Source organism: Platalea leucorodia (assembly GCF_965183815.1).
Source record: "Platalea leucorodia genome assembly, chromosome: 1".
Lineage (NCBI taxonomy): Eukaryota > Metazoa > Chordata > Aves > Pelecaniformes > Threskiornithidae > Platalea > Platalea leucorodia.
In genome coordinates this window covers 129,291,574-129,310,924 of record NC_138823.1, presented here as the reverse complement: position 1 = coordinate 129,310,924, position 19,351 = coordinate 129,291,574, and the positions used below count along the sequence as shown (strand labels likewise).

General features: G+C 39.2%; 1 protein-coding gene across 1 annotated transcript; it reads right to left on the bottom strand.

The window, feature by feature from the left end:
• Positions 1-823: 823 nt before the first annotated feature.
• DAZL (deleted in azoospermia like) lies at positions 824-16,164 on the bottom strand (the record flags this gene model as incomplete). The annotated part of the gene is made up of 11 exons (XM_082329438.1): positions 824-877; positions 1,646-1,744; positions 2,465-2,569; positions 4,949-4,999; positions 5,859-5,936; positions 7,343-7,476; positions 7,813-7,879; positions 10,173-10,224; positions 11,584-11,675; positions 11,939-12,073; positions 16,015-16,164. 11 exons carry the CDS (start codon positions 16,162-16,164, stop codon positions 824-826), a joined length of 1,017 nt encoding a protein of 338 aa, XP_082185564.1.
• Between the last annotated feature and the right edge of the window lie 3,187 nt (positions 16,165-19,351).

Here is a 19,351-nt window from a genome sequence, read left to right as displayed (position 1 = left end):
CAAAACACACAACTAAAATCTACATAATTATTAAAATAGGCTTACAGATACTCTTTGATTAACAGTTTGCATCACATAACAAAGGCATATTTGAAATGCAGTATTTTGTCACAATTTTAACATACAGGTATTGCTAAAATTTTCCAAGTAAAAAAGCATACTCTACTGAGTAGCCAATACAGCTAATTACATTCTTGCATCTTAAGTTACATATAGGAATTTTAGGATTCTCTTAATTACTTTCCCAAAACTAATAGTGATGCTCAAGACTGCAGGTACATAAACTGTCATTAATGAACATAACCACATTGATTACGTAGTCTAAAGACAAGCAGGACTTAAAGGGCTTCAGCTGAGTTACAACTTGACATCTTCTGTTCCACTGATTAAGAGCTCGGTTTTAAAATACAACCTCTTGGGCAAATAACTGTTTCCATTTTTAAACTGCAAGAGGTAAGTGGTCAGTGTTAAGTCACTTAAATTGTGGTTTAAGAAAAACTAAGTGTAACATGCAAACTGTACCTTAAAGCTCAGAAGAAAATCCACATGCACTGAACAAATCAAGACTGTTTTTCCCATATTAACTCTTTAACATTCCAGTTAGTTATCAGGGGAAGCATGCAAACAATTAAAAACTGGAACTTTGTCAACTCTTACAACTTCAAACCACTCAAGCAAAAACAACTGTATTGGAACAGGTAGAACAGAAACAGAAATTTCAACTTGAAGCAACTTTTTGAAAAAGGTGACACTGCATATAGTGCTAAACTGAACTGCAGCAACATCAAGTTAATGAGTTTAGATACTTTAAAGTCTTTGTTGATCAAACACTTTTGAGTACTGCTCTTCCTTTTCTGAAGTGATGCGCCTTCCTCTCCTAAAATAGGACAGGGAAAAAAAAAGGTTTTTTTCTAGATAATCAGAATAAAGCAACTGAAGTTTCATGAAAAGTGTCTCAAGACATTCTGTACTCTATCCACCCCCCTCCAAAACTGATAAATACAGCTTCTGTATTCCTGCTTCAGAGTACATGTGCCTAGTTCATGTCTGTTTTTAAAAAAAAAAAAAGAAGCAAAGTCTTAAATATAACATTAATAAACAACAGAAATTAAACAGCACATGGAATGTAATCCGAAACTGCAATACTACAAAGACTGAACACAATAAAGCAAAAATACAATGACCAGCTACCAACCTGGACTACAGTTTATTGGTTAAAGCGTAGACATTTTACACAAAATATGAAGAGCCACCACCCACAGTGGGTACTTAACTGGTGTAAAGACTACCAATGCTCAAACTTAACATCCTCTATCCAAACTAGGGAGTAACCTACTGCACTTTCAGCAATTTGTCATTAAGAAATGATTAGCCAGTCTTACGCTCTAAGTGTCCGTGAGCTGACTGTTCAGCAATTGTTTTTTATGCAGTCTTGTATTAAATCCACTGAATCCAATTTCAGCACTTGTTTCCAGCATTAAGCAACTGAGAGGCAACTACAACTATACATCTCAGAGCACATACAAGAAAAAAAAATTCAAATGGCATTCCAGATATTAATCTCTTCATCTTTATGGTATCCTGCAGGTGAACAAATTGTAGGTTAGCTGTGTTTTAGGGATTTAATTTTGCTTTCACTACATACCTTAAAGTAGTCTTCCTGGGATACAAAGGTGTTCCTCAGACGGTTCTCAGGATTAAACAGACAGGATACTACTGTTTGTATGCTCCTGTCCACAGACTTCTGAAATACAGTTATAGGTGCATCTATAACAATACTAATGTTCTCAGTTAGCCCACTACTAGCAATATGGGTACATCACAGGGTTTACTTTGCATTCAGGATTCCTCTCAACTGCCTTACATTTCCTGAGCTCTTTGTCTTTTTTTTAAATCTTGGTAACTCATTATCACCCTTAGATGTTAGTTACAACATAACAGTTCTGACCAGTGACATACCAGTTCTTGAAGTCTCCTTTAGAAAACTGAATTCAGAGCCAACTGTTGGCCAAACTGGGGTCACCTTCCACAAAAGAAAGTGAAGGGAGTAAAACGTTACCAATTCACATGTTTGAAGCTAAAAATAAATCTGCATAAGATAGCAGGCAGTGCTACCTAACCTGCTTTTTTAGTACCTACAATTTCCCCTGTAATTCTCAGCAGATTAAGTAAAGCCGTGTCACTTATAAACACTGTTGTACTTAATGAAGCAGAACACACATTTTATACCACCCTCAGCACTACAGACAAGCACTAATAGTTTCAAGGAAACATGTGAGGCTTTCGAAGTTGTACACAGCAATCAGACACAGTGGATTGAGCATCTGGCTAAAGCAGCAACTATAACCTTAATTTCTACGGTACTGGTCAGTGGCCCTCTTCATCAAGCCACATAATCCTCATGTGCAGATTTCTGCGAATAGGATTTATGACAAAAACATTAAAGTTCTGAGAAAGCACTTACCTTTTGTGGACTGTTGGTAGACGACTGCGTGGGCTCTGGAACAGCACATTCTGTCTGTACAAATTCTGGATCCTCAGTGCAGTGATAGCTTACTGAAGTATAAACCTGTATAGTTTTTTGAATATTGCAGTGTTTCAGTAACACTGGGAAAACATGCACAGTTGTGTTGTCATTGGTCCTCACCTATCCATAAGCTATGCTGACTTTATCTTCACACTTTATCAAAAGTTTCATGAGTGGGGGAAATACCGTATCCTGATCTGTTTTATTAAGACAGTTTTACTTCCTTCCAAAAAGGATATATTTAATAAACGTCTTTTCTCCCCACTGTAATCACTCTTGGAGAGTTAGCTCCTCAACCTACTTCCTCCATGTATGGCTTTTGCTGTCAAGCATATTGAGCAATGAAGGCATTCACTGAGAATTCGAGACAACCAGCAGGTAACTTCAAGAGATTAAGCACTAAAAAAATCAAATGAAAAAAGAAAGGGAAGCAAAACGTCTACTATCACTGGCCTTCCAAGAAGCTGCTTTTCTCCATACAGTTCCTTTCTTGTTTGAAGCTTCCTTCATGCCAATATACTAAATTTTTTAAGACGTAAAAAGGTCTAGAAAAGCACAAATCATTTTACAGCTTTTTTAAAACTCTCTCCACTTCCCTCTGCTTACAGTGCAATGTTGCAATTGACAACCCAGTGCAGAGTTTAATTACAATAGCAAAGAAGCTGATTAAGCAGTTACTCTTTATAGAAACATCCTTCCAGATGCTTCCAGAGAGGATTAGCAGCTTTTACAGCCAATTTTACCAGGATCTCAAAAGCAGGGTTAAGCATTCTCACTTTTCAGGGACAAAGCTTCTTTTTTTCCCCTGCTCTCAAAGTAGTCAAATTTACCCAGTCTTGACAGTAGTTTTCAGTTTCTTCCAACATCATTGTTAAGGATGTTATTTGTGATTATACGCAGCAACCACACGTTGTACCACCTAACACTCCCAAAAGCCCTTGAACACTGAAACTGTCATTTCAAGCTGACAATACTGGGAGATACGGAAGCCTACTGTGTTAGCAGACTATTCCTTTCTGAACACCATCCCTAACCATCAAAAGGCGTATCATATCTGACCTCATCACAACTGGGGCATTCCATTTGTAAATGGAAATTGCCATTATCCACCAAATAAATACATAGGTATAAAGCAGCGACTGAAGGATGAAGTTTCCTATCTCCTTATGTGCCCGTCCTCTTTTAAGTCTGTAAAGAATGATACTTAACATTGCTTAACTGAGAGAGTTCTAGAAAAGCTGTCTGCTCATATAATCAAGCCTAAAATGTCTAATGAAAACCGCCATGCACACTTACTCTAAAAACTCTTCGGCTTGCCACCATTTAATTGTTAAGTGATATACTGCGGCTGTATCATATTTGTGGATGTTATTCCACAAAAATTATTCCAATCCAACGGGGTATTCAGTATTTCAGTGACTTCTGAACTCTTTCGAGTCTGTTTCTTCCCCCATTAAAGCAAAGGCAATTCTCACTAACAAATACAGACTTTCCATGAAAAGAGAATGGCTGCTTCTCTGCTGAGAAGCTGAAAGTAAAGCTTAGCACACATGACTGGAAGTGAGGAATAAAGTATTCTTCTAATATGAAGAGAGACAGAACTGTCAGACACATGCAGGCAGCAATATATATGCACAAAGTTCCATTTTCTTCATTTTTCCCCATTTACCTTCCACGCGTTCTACAGACATCTGCTGGGAATCAGCTTGAAAGAATACCGTTCAGAAGAAAATTAAATATTACAGCTTTTAAACACTTCATAGAAACTGTACTCAACAAATACAAGATTATACACAAAGAACACTAAAGCATCTAGGATGCAAGTTTAAGTTCCAACACCGTTAAAGAAATAAACAATGTTTCTTTCTGTCTTACGGGTGTCACTTTTGTAAAGTCACAGAAAGCAAGTAATTTCTTTAGAAGCCATCAGCACCATCCACAGTCTGTAGCAGCCTAGCAAATCATTTAAAAAAGCTGTTGAAAGGAGCCAAAAAAAAAGAGTATTTGCAAAGCAGAATATTTTGAGGCTTTCTGAGTTTAAAAAAAATTGGAACAATAAGCAGTAGTATTGCACAGATCTTAAGTCAGGATTGTGCATCAGGTCACCACATACTTTTCCTTCAATTTTTCATAAAAACCAATTCTGTTAATGTTAAAATTCCAGAATTCCATGACCAGAATGTATGAAGTAACACCATAAAACAGGTAGTTCTGTTCTGCCAGGCAGCTCCTAAAAAAGCACCATGTCAGCAGGAAATCCTGAACAATTACCTACTCTGTCAGCAGCTACAGATTTGTATAGACCAGATTACATACAGACCCAGTCAAACAACAGTTTGATTTTCTTAAAGTATCAAGCTGTCAAAACAGTGTGCTAATTGAGAAGACAAAAGTTCCAGAAGTTTAACTTTGTAGACTTACCGGAGGCATAACATAATTTCTTTGCTCCCCAGCAAGCCATTGTGGTTGAACCTTAAACAAGAATTGGACAAGAACCAGCTTTTATTCATTCATTTCCAACACAGGCAGGTAACTGCTCTTTAAGAGCCACCATTTATAACATTTCATGTCTGGATTTTTCATTAAACAGTAGTTTACAGTCTTCTGTCCAGCAAGATAGCTTTTTCACATATACTTCACAGCGTTTAGCATGAGGTCATCCTTACCACAAATTTAAACCACCTCCTTCCTCTTCTCATTCCAAGTTTTAAAAAAAAAAAATTTAAAAAAATAAGATCTCTAAAGATGAGGAAAATAAGGGGAATCACAGCAGCCACACTCAAACTTCTAGTTACTTCCAGTTACTGAACTACTTTAGTTTAGTTTCAATAAGAGGACTTACCCACACATTTCACTTATGAGTTCAAAAATCACTATCAGCTAAGTGCCTTCCCAGATGTTTTTAGAGCTCAAGAGCACATTCCCTCTCTATATACGTCCTATATTTATATAGTCTTATCAGACTCAGTGATTAAGTAACTAACATCAACTACCTACACTATAGCATGTACGAATGCAAAACTCCTTCCTACAAGGAAAAGTACCACTGATCCATGTACTTTTTGCTAATTTGGAAGTTATTTTCATTGCGTATTTTTTAAAAATTAAGCAAAAAAAGAGTATGCTAAGTTATTCAACGATTTTCATTGCACTAGAATAAAATATCACTACTTTTGTTTTTACTTTTGATTTCTGTGAAGCAGGAGCTGAAAGGAAGTAGAATTCACAGAAAGAAACACAGAAAGATCAGACTCCAATTAACACTGTTCATCCCATTCCAGTTTTATCAGGTATCAAACAGCCTTTTTGCTGCTACTAAAGAATTACATACCTGATAGTTGTAGGCTGGCTGATATCCTACAGGAACTTGCTGCTGGATCAATAACGCTGGTGAACTATATGGATATGTCTGCAAAATAAAGCTTTTTTCAAAATGCAAGTTTGAAGCAGGATAAAAAGTATGATATTTGTAAAGGTTATTTATAAAGCCAGGAGCACATTTTTAGAAATACATAGTCACATTGTTACTTCAATTCCTGTTTCAGACTAGCTTCATTATTTAAAAGCAACCTTTACAGATTTCCCATTGGGCTTCCACACTTCAGGCACTAAAATTCTCAAGAAAGTGGGATTCTAAAGTGTATTACATGTCTAAAAATCCCACATCTGCTTGTAGCTTATCTTTAAGTCATTTCACAAGTACAACTCATCCCATAAACTTTCTAAAGGAGACCTGAAACAGACCAACCAGAAAATAATGGACTACAGCCTGAAGATCAGTTTCTTGGAGCCAAAGGCAAGCAAGCTAAGTATTACAATTCAGACAGTTTCCCAGAATTTCTTCCCTGCAAGCATTTTAAGACAACATTAACCTGGAACCTTCTCAGCTTCTTCAGAGAATAGTTAAAGGCACTTTCCAGCATTTAAGAGAATTAGTTCCTCCTACATTACTTCACTCTCCCAATAAATTTAAGAGAATCAGCAAGAGTACTACTATCAAACTTTCTGCCTTAGGGGAAAAAAAAATTCTGCAAGTCACTGCAGTTTGCTCACCTTCATTTGCTTAAGAAAAATACACAAAACAGAATCAGTTTGCAATTAATACTGCCCTGTTGCATTGCTGCATAATATAGGGTTAATACAGCAAGAGACCATAACCCAAAAGCCTTCTATTCACAGTACAGGACTCATAACAAGGCCAGAAGTACTCTGCCTACACCTCAGTAAGAATTCTTATCTGAAGTACTGAAGTGATGTCCTGTAGGCATGCTGTACTGGTCACAGCTGTTAACAGCAGATGCCGTAACACAGTGTTCTTACAAAGACACAACAGCAATTCAGAAACAAGAATTTGTTTGGCTAGGAGCAGGGAGGAAAAAAAAAAGTATGGAACATTCCATACTTGTTTAAAAAAATACATTCTAAAATTTGTGGTTTATTCTGAGGCAGGGTAGCAGTATAGTAAATATCCAGATGCATTTGATTTGTGAAGTGCATCTGTGACAAGTAACAAGATCACTGAAGAACTGTTAAATAATTAAATCTTAGCTCCACCTTCAACAACTTTTATAAAACAAAAGACAGGGAGATACTTTTTATTTTGAGAAAGAGATCACATCACTGAATGAATTTTCAAGGTTGTTGGCCTTCCTTTAAAGTGGTTTGAAATTGGGTGCTCCTTACTGGGGAAGGGAATATGAAAACAAGTGGGTAAGAGAAGACCGGAATCTCAATACATATTCCTGAAGTTGTATGTGCTTGCACCTTCAAAAGTATTTAATTATGATTCAAAATCAGTGGCATGAACAGCCTCACCTGAACATACTGCGTTACTGGGCTCATTACAGCTGGAGGCTGCATATACGTCTCTGCATTTTGATTACCCCATACACTATGGAACTGTGGTGCAGGAGGATTGAAGACTAATGGCCTGGGATGCACATAAGAACCTTGTTTTAAAGCAAAGAAAAATAAAGTATTAAGACATTTTCACATGTATTTCATTAGTAATCTGAATTCAAGCTGCAAATAAACCGTGTTGGGACTCTTAAAATTAACTCAGCATTAACTGTGTTGTATTGTGCTACCAACCTGAGTTTTATTATCAAAACTGTACAGCATCACACAAGTAGCGAGGTCATAAAATTCAGAACTGAAGTTTAATTCTAAAATATATATTACATCAGATAAAAAGTACTTGCAAGGATGTTAATGTATAATTAAGAAAAAAACCAAATTTGTAATATATACTTGTAATATGAACAGATTTGTTTATATATACTTACACAAGTTTTGTTGCTTTCTAATTGCTGGCCCCAGTTTCAGCTTTTTGCCATGGAAGTTGATTTGTGACTGAAAGACAGGTTATTCTGTAAGCTGCAGAATCACCGAGGTGGGTGGTTGGTTTGATTTTAAAGAGACTGTACTCTGCTTCTACACCACAGTATCAACTCACATACAGGCTCAACAGCCTCCATTCTCCTCTCCCACCTCAATACCTTATGCCTTTTACCTTTAGTTTCCTACAACATTCTCAGCACACCCAGTTTGCCTACTCATTGACTCTCCAAACCTATTATACATCGCTTGCCTTAATAGCAACATGCACTACTAGTAGTTTGCAACTACATATCGGTGACTGTCAGCCTTCTGGTTTTATACAGAGATTAGAACTATTCTTGCCTCGGTAAGGATATGAATGCAGAGTGACCACAGTCTAGGTTCCCTTGAAACCCTATTTACATCGCCACTTACCTTCCTTCTCACAAACTTCCTAATAGGCTTCACATAACATGCTAGAAGCTGTCCACCTTAATATTAAAGGAAATGGAAGGCTGCCTAAGCACTACTGTTTACCTGAATGTTACTGTACTCTCTCTAGAGAAATTTTTGCCTATGTTCCTTCAGAATCTCCAACAAACATGCTGGTATTTCACAACTTTTTTGGCCAAAGCATCTATGCAGCACACAGACTACAGAAAACATTGTAACCACTCAGTACAGGTAATGCCTGAAATGGTTTACTGAGGTGATGTCTGCTTATCACTTGAGCTCTAAAATGCAGATGTTCATTTTTTCCCTTTTTCCATCCCCTCCAAAAGCCAACAGCTTTGTAAGATGATTTCTATCTGGATATGCTTCTCCCTGACAACTCAGTAATTTCTACTGCCTGTACACCTGAAATTTGCACTGAAAAGAAAATCTGCCATATACCTCTGGGTCTTCCAAGACCTCTGGTATACAAAGTCACATCAGTGAGTACTATATTAATACACTGAGGGCTTGCAGTTTTGAAGAAATGCACACAACATCAGCAACGTACATGGCTCTAATGACAGTGCCACTCAAGAGGTCGTGACAGAGATTGTTGCCTCACAGCAAGCACTGATCTAGTACAATAAATGTAACCCATGGTAAAAAAGAAAGTATTTCAGATAAAGTCTGTTGCTCAATACAGCAGTATTTTTGTCAGCATACCCTGACAGTTAAAGAACAGCAAGCTTTTGAAATCTTTTGGCGAGAATCAAGAATCTCCTGCTTCTTGAGTTTCACTGCTCTCCACTTTGTTCAAACGTGTTCTCTTCCCCCTTAAGGAGCTGGACAGCCAGTAAACACATCTGATCATATCACAGAACGCTAAATTTGTGCCTGGCACATTTACCTGTATTTGTCTTTCAGATCTACTTCCCTATCTGAGAGCTTCAGAAACAAATGAAAGACTGTTCATCCTCCAGAGACACAGGAGTTTTGTGAGGCAAAGACTTCAGAGAGGGAACTATTTCAATACATTTTTATTTTCACACTTACTGCACTCAGGTTTGGGAGAAGGAGGGGGAAACAAAAAGCTTTGTCAGTGGTTTGTGACCTGCTGAAGTCTACCAAAACCAAGTAACAGATTTGGTTGTAGCACTGACATTTACAATTTCTCTGATACTGAACTCTAAGAGCAGGAGGGCTGTAGCAGTTCTACCCCTTTATCTCCAGTGCGCACTACAGGAAAACCATATGACATGTGAACAGCTGCATCTTATAGTCAAGGAGGCTTAGAAAAGGCCTTATATCATCTTATAGTCAAGGAGGCTGGCACTCCAGGTAACATCCAAACACACAAATACTTCAAGAAAGAAACACATACTTCAACTCCTAAGACTTAAGTTAAAAAAAAAAAAAAAAACAACCAAAAAAACCCCAAACAAAACACCACTAATGCTGTTTTCTATGTTACTGTTATTCCCAATAATAATGCTGACAGGTCTATGTACCTGCCACAAGCACAAGGGTTCTATGACAATCATCCGCTAGAGAAAGCAACCAGCCAAAAATACACGAGGCTTTCAAGCACATATATGAATGAGAAGCAACCAAAACCACACATGAGGCTTTCAAGCACATGAATGAGAAGGACCAGAAATACAGTAACATGAGATACTGAAGCACACTAAGGCTAAAATTAATTTTGTTTCTTACTTAAGTAAATATACAAACATTCTACCACCAGTAGAGATTTTAGCAAGTTTACTTTTTGGGTAGCCCTAGACTTCCCTTGTCCTCATTTACTCTACAGAATGCATGACTTGGTTTCCCCTGACCACGTCTCCAGCCTTCATATATCAATTTCTTCAGATAATTTAGACAAAGAGCTTACTTCTACTATTTTTTGAACATCCACGTTGTCCAGGAAAGATACAAAGCCATACCTGAAAAGAAAAAAACAGGTTATTCAGTAACCAGATTTTGATTTGCCTGTTAGTTAAATTATTTTGAACTGACCAATTAACAGCATATATGACAGGTACATTATGTTGCACATCAAAAGTATCAAGCAGGACATTAGTTTATAATTCAGCATGAAAAAACATTTACTGCTAACTGGCAGTATATACTACTAGGCCCGATGAAAGGAATTCAAAGCCAGATTCTAGAATAATACGAAATAGACCTAAGGGCTATTCTTCTATTTCAGCTACTCAAAATAAGCACTATTGTTGATATTACTAACTGAGAAAGTAAAAAAGACTTCAAGTGTTAAGATCTGAATTATCAAATTCTGTATTTACTACAGATGGATGAAAGCAAGCATTATAGAAACAGCAACACCAGTGGGAGAAGTGATCCTTGAAGAGGTTTTTCAATTTATTTCACTGACCCCCAAGTTTATCTAGTCTCTAAAATGAAGATAATTTCAGAGCACTATGGGAACAGTTGTGTCAATCAATGGAGCATGCCAATTCATTATCAATACTCAGAACATACACTGGCTAATTGCACATCAGAATTCACCACGAAGACTAGCAAGGGATATGAGTAAATAAAACATATTTCCAGCTCCTGCATTACTACATATGCCCAAGTAAAAAACATGACTTCTTAGGATCTACTCATGGGATCTTTGAAAAAATTGGGCTGAAGGAACCTCCAGAAGGCAAAGCCTCCTTCTCAAAACAGGGATAACTTCAATCCTGGGAGAGTTTCCCCAGAACTCAACAAGCTACAGTCCTACATTTAAGCATTTCATTACAGACAATTCAGAATTTTTCTATATATCCAATGGGAATTTCCCTTGCTTCAACTTCGTTCACTTACTTAGTTTCACTTTTCACCCCAATGAGTTTAGTTGTTTTCTCTAAAACTTATCACCACGTGTCAAAGAGAGCAGTCCCATTGCCTTTAATAAACCCCTTCTCTTAACCACCCTGAACTCCCTCCATATTGTTGCTGTTAACTACTCTAGCCATCAGAAGAGTCCTATGATAGAACTGTCTGCATAAGCCTAACACAAGTTTCAAGCTTTGTTTCCACTGGTTAAGTGACAATAACTCTCTTCTCCCTGAAGAGATAGACTGAAGTAAAAAAATCAGGCTATTCTTTGTAATACAGATTTAGGGGTAATTGAGATTTACAGGTTTCATAGTGTTAATTCACCACAACAGAAAACTGTAGCTAGTGTTAAGGCTTAAGCATGACAAGTGTGTTGCTAAGTAGCTGCGCATATCATCTATAACAGTATTATGTAGATGTAAGCAGCAACTTAGAACAACTATCCATGTCCTACTCACCCTTTGGAAACACCAGTTCTGTCAGTGATTATTTTCACCTCTTTTACAGTACCATATCGTTCGAAGAAACTCCGAATTTCTGCTTCATTCATCTAAAAGAAACAAAGTCTTAAACTTCTTCAAACACATTCAACTGTTTAGAACTGATTTAAAGCACCCAGTACCATTTTTAAAGCCATCTTCTACTACCATAAGAACTAAAGTTATTCACCTGTGGAAAATTCTCTCATGACACTGCAATACCTTAAGATTGGTAAAAACACACATTAAAAAAAAAAAACAGGAGTTAAATTTCCATTTCCTTCCCACTGAAGTGCCCTATACCTATCTTAAACAATTAAAAGTATATAAATACCCTTATATCAATTCCACCAACAAAGACTGTGTTTGGCATGATTTTTCCTTCTGGTAAAACATATCCTTGACTGGTTGTTGACAAACGGGTATTATCCTCCGAGACACCTGCACACTGGGCCTCCACATTTGCAGACTGAAAAATTTAAACAGAAATACATATTTCAGTCAAATTATTATAGTACACTAAGATACTAAAACGCCTGCATCTTCCTATGGATACAGCATGGGACAATGAATTTCAATAGCACCTTTCCAGTTACTTAAAGGAAGTACTTGCTGCAAATAGACCATTAATTGGAAAAAAGCTGATGTAATTATTCTAAGAAGCTTTAAAAATTAAAATCTACACCTAACCTAGGCTACTTTAAGTAGCCCTATCTGACTATATGAAGCTTCATGACCAGTGTTGCTATTACCAGACAACCAGTGAGAACGCCAAAATAATTCATTTCATAACTTTACCAAATTCCTTTCATATATAAGCAAGAAATTAAATTCTTTAAAGATACAATTTACTGTAAATTGATTATCCAATAGAACAAATTCCATCATCTTCCTTGTCAAAAGCTTTAAATACTTGAGATGTGAGTAAGCTTACAAACAGTCTTAGAGCACAGGTAACAGGGATATACTGCAAGTTAGCAGTAAGAAGGGAAATCAGACCTTGATGGAATATTCACATTATTAATCTTCTCAGAAAAAAGATTTCGTTGATTAAACTACAACAGGAATATGAACGACTACAAACTTGTTTCTGAGTTGTCTGCACCAAGCAGGACCTTAAGCATGCGCTGCAGGTACAGAAGAACTGCAAAGAATCTTAAGATTATAGAGCAACTACAGTCATGATGCGCTTTGCACACCCAGGCTTCAAAAGCACCCTTTTGGTCCCAAAGCATTTTGTCACAACCTAGGGAGTTATGGGTTCACTCAGCACAGAGGAAGATACGATGCTCCTTAAACAAACAGTAATTCAGTATTTTGTTCGGATAAACAGACCACATGAAGTTCCATTTCTTGTTACTAATGCTAGCAAAGATGTGTTCCTGCATAAGGGTGGAAGTGTGTTTTACAAAGGTATTTACAAGAACCAAAATACAGCATAAGCATCATGGGCATCGCCAACTCTAGCCCATCTTGTCTTCTACTCTCCTGAATGAATGGTACTAGCTAATGTGCCATGCTTTGCCTGGATGGTAAGAACCGCTCTGAGCAGTTCAGTGCTACTCATCCCTCTATATTAATGCACTTCAAAACATTAATAAGCTTTTCCTTAGAATTCAACTGGTGTGGCATTGTCCCTACTTTAGATATTCCAAACTTCAATTTAGTCAAAGTTATCTGGCAATTTGAAATCTAATAATTTGCAATAGGTAGCATCCAATTTTTCAATGTAACAGTTTTCATCTTTAATCAACATTTAAACCGCAGCTGTGCGTGTTGAGTACTCATTCAAACTGGACACCCAGTAAGGGCATGAGAAAATTACAAGAACCAAACTATACATGTGGCACATGATTTGCCCAGCAATTAAACAAAGCCAAAACTAGAATTCAGCCCTCCAAATATGATTTCAGTGTGACTGAACCTAATTAACAACACACCATTACTAAAAGCCAGAAAGGGTTTACCCCATCTCTTTTCCTGCACCTCCTCTGCACAAGTTCTAACACTTGTCAGTTCAAATTAAGCTGGCTCAACTCAATTTGGCAGGAAGATTAACATGAAGTGAGCAGTTTTTCACCCAATTAGTATTCTGCTATTGTACAGAACTGAATCAGCTTACTATACTATCAGACAAGCAGCAGATCCACCTCAGGATCAGTGGATGCAGAAGAGGAAATGGAGATGCGGGAGGCTTAGCTGCTTCTTCTGAGAAGCACGAAGCATCCATTCAGTTCAAAACCATTTCATGAAGCTATACCTTAGACAGAATCTGGTTTCATCACTCCAGACACCGTTGCCTACACTCAACTTACTCACTGACTATGCTTCCTATTGCAAATTCTCAATAAAAGTTACAAGTCATTCCTTTCCCTTTATCCTCTAAGAACTCCCTCTACCCTCCAGTGAAGTTGGAGACCACAACTTCCCCTGTTCCATGGTAGTAAAGATTGTGTAATAGAACATTTCTGCTGTAAACAGAAGGGTAGCTCTCCCCCTTCCCTCCTCCTGTCCCAGAACACCACTGCCCAAGGAAGTCAATCCTACATTTCACAGGAGAAAATTTTTGTAGTGCTTTTCAGACACATCCACTTCTGATCCAAGCTCATTCTGCCATTACAGAAACACTTGTGCTAGCCTAAGAACACAACAAGGGCAAAAATGAAGCAGAAGGTGAGCAGGAGACCACTTCTTTGGCTGCACCCCCAGCAAATCTGAGACTGCAACTCCACAGCAACCTTAAGCTGACCTAACGGTTGGCTTCTACTTCTTTCTGGATCTGTTTCAGTGAACGAGGCTAAAAGAGAAGCATTCACTTTGCTGTGCAAGTTCTCTGGCAACCCAGAACAGGAAACAGCTCACAGCAGAGGCATCCAACAAGTGCCAGAACCAGCGCAAGGAAGCAGGTAGGCATACAGATACTGTTCCTATGCAAGTCATATATGGCCTTGGCTGCCATGGAAGCGCAGAGTTCATTTCACTAATGAGGCAGAACACAATTTTCAATGAAAATACACTTATTTAATGCTTTTACACATTTAATATCTAAAAGAGAGTAAAACAGGCTACTTGGGCATTCTGACAAGTTAGTCAACATCAAAAACAAGCTTTAAAATCTGTTAATACACTTATTTAGAACTTGAAAAGGAGCAGTTATTGAAAAATGCAGTGGAAGAGTCTCATAGTACAGGGACAGGAAACAAAATCTTTCAAAAGTTAACTTTTCAAATCTTCAGTACTACAATGCAAAACTTTTGCCAATTCAAAAAAAGTCCTGCCCTATCTAAAGCCAAGTTATTTTACCAGCGCAACGTGCGATAGTTATTTTACTAGCAAACAGGAGATCCTTAAGAATACTAGTAATTATGTATTACATAATGCTAATACATAGCATTATGTAAACGATTGTACTTCTACATACAGCATGGGCAAAGAACTCACACTGCTGCTGAATCGGTGTCCAAAGTCTAAGCCACCTGAAGTTTTCAAAAATCTGGAAAATCCTAAAGTTGATGAATTGGCTACCCTGAAACTACAGCATCAGCTGAAGTGACCCAACCCTTCAAAAATACCCTAAGTGGGGTTGATTTGTCTATCCATCTCATGTAGTATCTTTAAAATCAAATTTCTAGACGTCGGGGAACTTAGGACTTATTCAAGTTTTTCAGCTTATTGAAATTAAAAGCTTTTTTCCTTTGTCTCATCACAAGTTAAATTTCATCATTTTGCTCTTTGCATTATTCCAGCAAGCATCAAGTTTAAGTTGATGCCAGGAAACTGCATTAACCCCTTGAGTACAGTAGTCATGAGGCTTCTTAAGATTTTTGGAAAAAAAGAAAAATAAAAAAGGTGGAAAAAAGCCAGGTGGTGGAAATACCTAGCTACTCAAGTGGGTTACAAACATCACTCGGTCTTGTGCACATCTAGGGGAGGAAAACCTTCACTTTCATTTTGGCCACAGAAGTACAAGTCCCTGATTTCTCAGGCTTCTCCCTGTCCTCGCACACTTTAAAATAAGTATTAAACATTTTACGTTTAAATTTAAAAATGTACAGCTCCTGGCAGATGCCCCGCTGGGCAGACTCTCTGTGGGCAGGCACCGGTTACCATGACAGCACACCACCTAGAGAAAGAACATGGCTCCCGCTGCAGGGAGCACAACGTCGCCTTCCCACTCGGCAGCAGGTGGAGCCATCAGTCAAGTACTCGCACGCTAACGGCTGCGACTTTCAAGGCTTAACTTTAACAAAAAAAAAAACGAAAAAAAAACCACAAAACAAAACAAAAAAGCCAAGCCAACAAAAACAACAAAATACCCCGCTTTTATGTTGCTGCTTAAATGTCTGGGTTACAGTCACAAATCCCATTTTTCAAATAAAAAATTCCCGAGGAAGAAAGAGCAACTCGCACGGTGAAGGAGCAAGGCGCGAGCGCCGGCAGTGACTCCCACCGACCACATGGAGTCCGCAGCGGACCACGCGAAGCCTTTTCCCGGCAGGTAGGAAAAACGAACGGGGAACCTGAGGCGAGCGCGTTACGGGGCCGCCGCCCCGCAGCCATTTCACGGCCTCACGTCCTGCGGGCTTCGCACCTGGCCGGCCTCACGGCCTCGGCGCCAGACGAGGCGCGGGGGAAGGGGGCTTCACGCTTCCCAAGAGATCTGGGGGCGAGGGGAGCCGCCCCCCCCGAGGGCAACGGAAGCTGTTTCCAAGTCCCCGACGCCCAGGTTCCAGCCTGACCCTAACTGCAAGCGGGGCTGGGCACGCAAGGTGAGGACCGACGGAGCCGGCCAGCGCCGACCGCCCCTAGCCGCGGCGCCTGCGTGGGCTCGGCCTGCCGGGGCAGGCCATGCGCAGAGCGGGGAGAGCCCGGCGGTGGGGCACGGCGCCATGTGGTAGGGCTGCACAAAATGGCCGCCCATGGTGTGAAGCGCCTCCTGCCCCGAAGTCCTCCCCACACCACGGCGCCGACGGCTGCCAGCCCTGACGCTTTCCCCCCACAGAAGCCCCGGACCTTTTACTTGCAGTGTGCCCTCCCTGACCTTAATCCCTCACCTCCTCTTAAGACTTTAAAAAAGTTATTTAAAAATGACAGTCACCCTCAGGGGTTCAGCCCAAGCAGCGGCGCAGCCCTCACTGCGTTACAAGGCGACACTACCGCAGCCGCGGGCACCCCCGTTCCTAAGCACAAGCAAAAGTAGTTCTTTGCTCGGGAAGACCCAAGCCAGCCACTACAGCCCCAGCAGCAAGCCGCCCCGTGGCTCGGCGTTCAAGCGCACCCCCTTCACCCCACTTCCCACCGCGCCGACCATGGCTCCCTTCATCCCTCCTCCACTCACCATCATTCACCGAAGCTGAGGCAGGGCCCACAGACTTAAAAATAAACGAGGCCTTTAGAACAAAAACAACGCGAACTTTTCTGAGAACACAAACACCGGACAGTCCTTTTTTTTTTTTTTTTTTTCTTTTTTTTTTTTTTTTAAACGGTGGAGAAAGGCAGCTCCTCTTGGTTACCGCTCTTCTCCTTAAGTAGCCCCAAGTGGGAAGGGGCGGGGAAAGGCCACACCCGCCCTCGCCGCCCTCAGGCAGCGGCAGCGGCGCGGTCTGCGGGGCGCTCTGGGGGCTCGCCCCCTCCCGCCTTTCACGGGTCAGCTCTCGTCTGGTCTGTGTTTTAGGAGAATGGCTGTAGACAAAGGGTGAAGGGTACCGTAGCTTTTCTCTTTGTGAAAAGACTAGGTGGGACTATTATTTGTGGCCTTGTTGTTGAGCGGGAGGTTGCTGTTGAGTGCGTGTGGTAGCAGCACGCTCTTGTCACTTTGACAAGAACTAGCACTTCCTTGGTGTGTTGGGGTTTGAGAGCGGTGTGTTGTTGAAGAGGCTTTCACTCACTTTGAGACAAAAGCTGAAGCTTTTTCATCAATGTTTTAATGAACCAATGTTACGTAGCTGTTCTAGAGCGAGCTGTTTCCATCTCATCTCTCGCTGCCTGTACTGAAAACCAACCTGCTCTCTGTTCAGTCTCCCAAGACCTTTCTAGAAGAAAACCTCTCTGGAAGCCCTTCTGGTGCTACAGTAATAAGATGCTTCTACTGGGTTTTGGAAATTAGTTTTAAATGCTTGTTTGTCACTGGTATCAAATGTTTAGAACAGATACAGATTTTAGAAAGCTTCAGGGAGAGGGGAAACTTACGGATGCCTCACCAAAATGAAGCCAACCTCTGACTGGGCTAGCTTAGTAAGTTTTTCGTTGTCTTTTATGTGGGTATTTTTAATGGCAAAGGCATAAGAATCATACTTATTTAGGATGAAAAATGGAAGTACAAAGCTAAACTGATAAAATGAAGTGTATATAGTAAGTAAGCTATTTTTTCCTATGAGATTTTACTTCTTCTAATGCATAGATCATTTTTTTAACAATGTACCAAGTGTTCACCTTTTTCAGATGCTGATATTAATAATCAAAAGTAGACTGCTGCACTAGATACACCTGGACCAGGTATGTGTGTGTATATATATACACACATATATATGTATATATAGGTGTATATTTATATATATACACACATATATATGTACATATATATATAAATAAATACATAAAACCAGAGCTGGTTTAGGTAATAGCAATAACAAAACCCTGATCAAAGAAGATGTATTTATGTTAACTATAGGAGGGATTTTGTTAAAGCTAGTGAGGTTGCTGTATTATCTAAAGGTAAGCGTGTGTGTGGGCTTTTAGGCAACTAATGCATGCCTGTTTACTTAAATAGAAGAGATGCTCTACAATACCATCTCAGATCTTTTTACTTTTTATTTGAAATAGCTGAGACCTTGAAAATGTGGTCCAACAATGAAGTGAAAATATTACATAAGATCTTCTTCAATGAAATGGTTTCATATTTGGCCTTAAGAGTGGCACCAGGTTAGTACCACTATTTCTTAAGTGCAAAAAGAGTAATTCTCCTTTTAATAACTCTTAAAACTAAAACTAGTCTTAATACTCCAAAATAGAGCAGAAGCCAGACTGGGGGTGGGATGGGTGGTTTTTTACCTTCTTTACTCCTCTTTTATGGCGCTAACTAGAAGTATTCTTAAGGATCTCCTGTTTGCTATTAAGCGGAAGATAACTGTCCTGGAAGTGATAATACAAATACTGTTCCAATAAAAATAATTCTTTGCCTTTTATCGTGGAAATGGTGAGTATTGTCTCTTCTAGCAAAACTAGTATGAGTCCAGTGTAAAGGCAGAGTAGTGTAGTTGCTATAAAAAAGCAACCCTTACCATGGCATTATAGATTCTAGTTTTGGGAGGCTATCCTTCTGAGCTTCTGTGGGCGGGGTTTGGGTCAGGATTGTGTCCTGTTTTTCCTTAATTCAGTATGAGCTGCTAAAATTGGAGAACATCTGTTGCTTAAAACAAAGGAGAGAGTAATTTATTTTCTGCTGACAATACACAAATCTCAAAAGAGGTGGAGGGAGTGGAGTAGGAAATTATTGTCTTGTTTCATTTTATTAATATGGCTACTGGAAGGGTTATTGCTCAATAACTTTATTTGTTAAATGCACTAAGTAGTATCAGAAGAAACAGATTTTATATTCTGCTATACTGTACAGTACTTTTCACTGTAATACACATTTAAAACCAAAAAACTGAGTATCTTAGCCAAATCGTGTTCTGGAATCTTATGATTTTAAATAATCTAGGAACTATGAGCAGTTACTGTGATTGTCTCAATGTTACGATAAAGA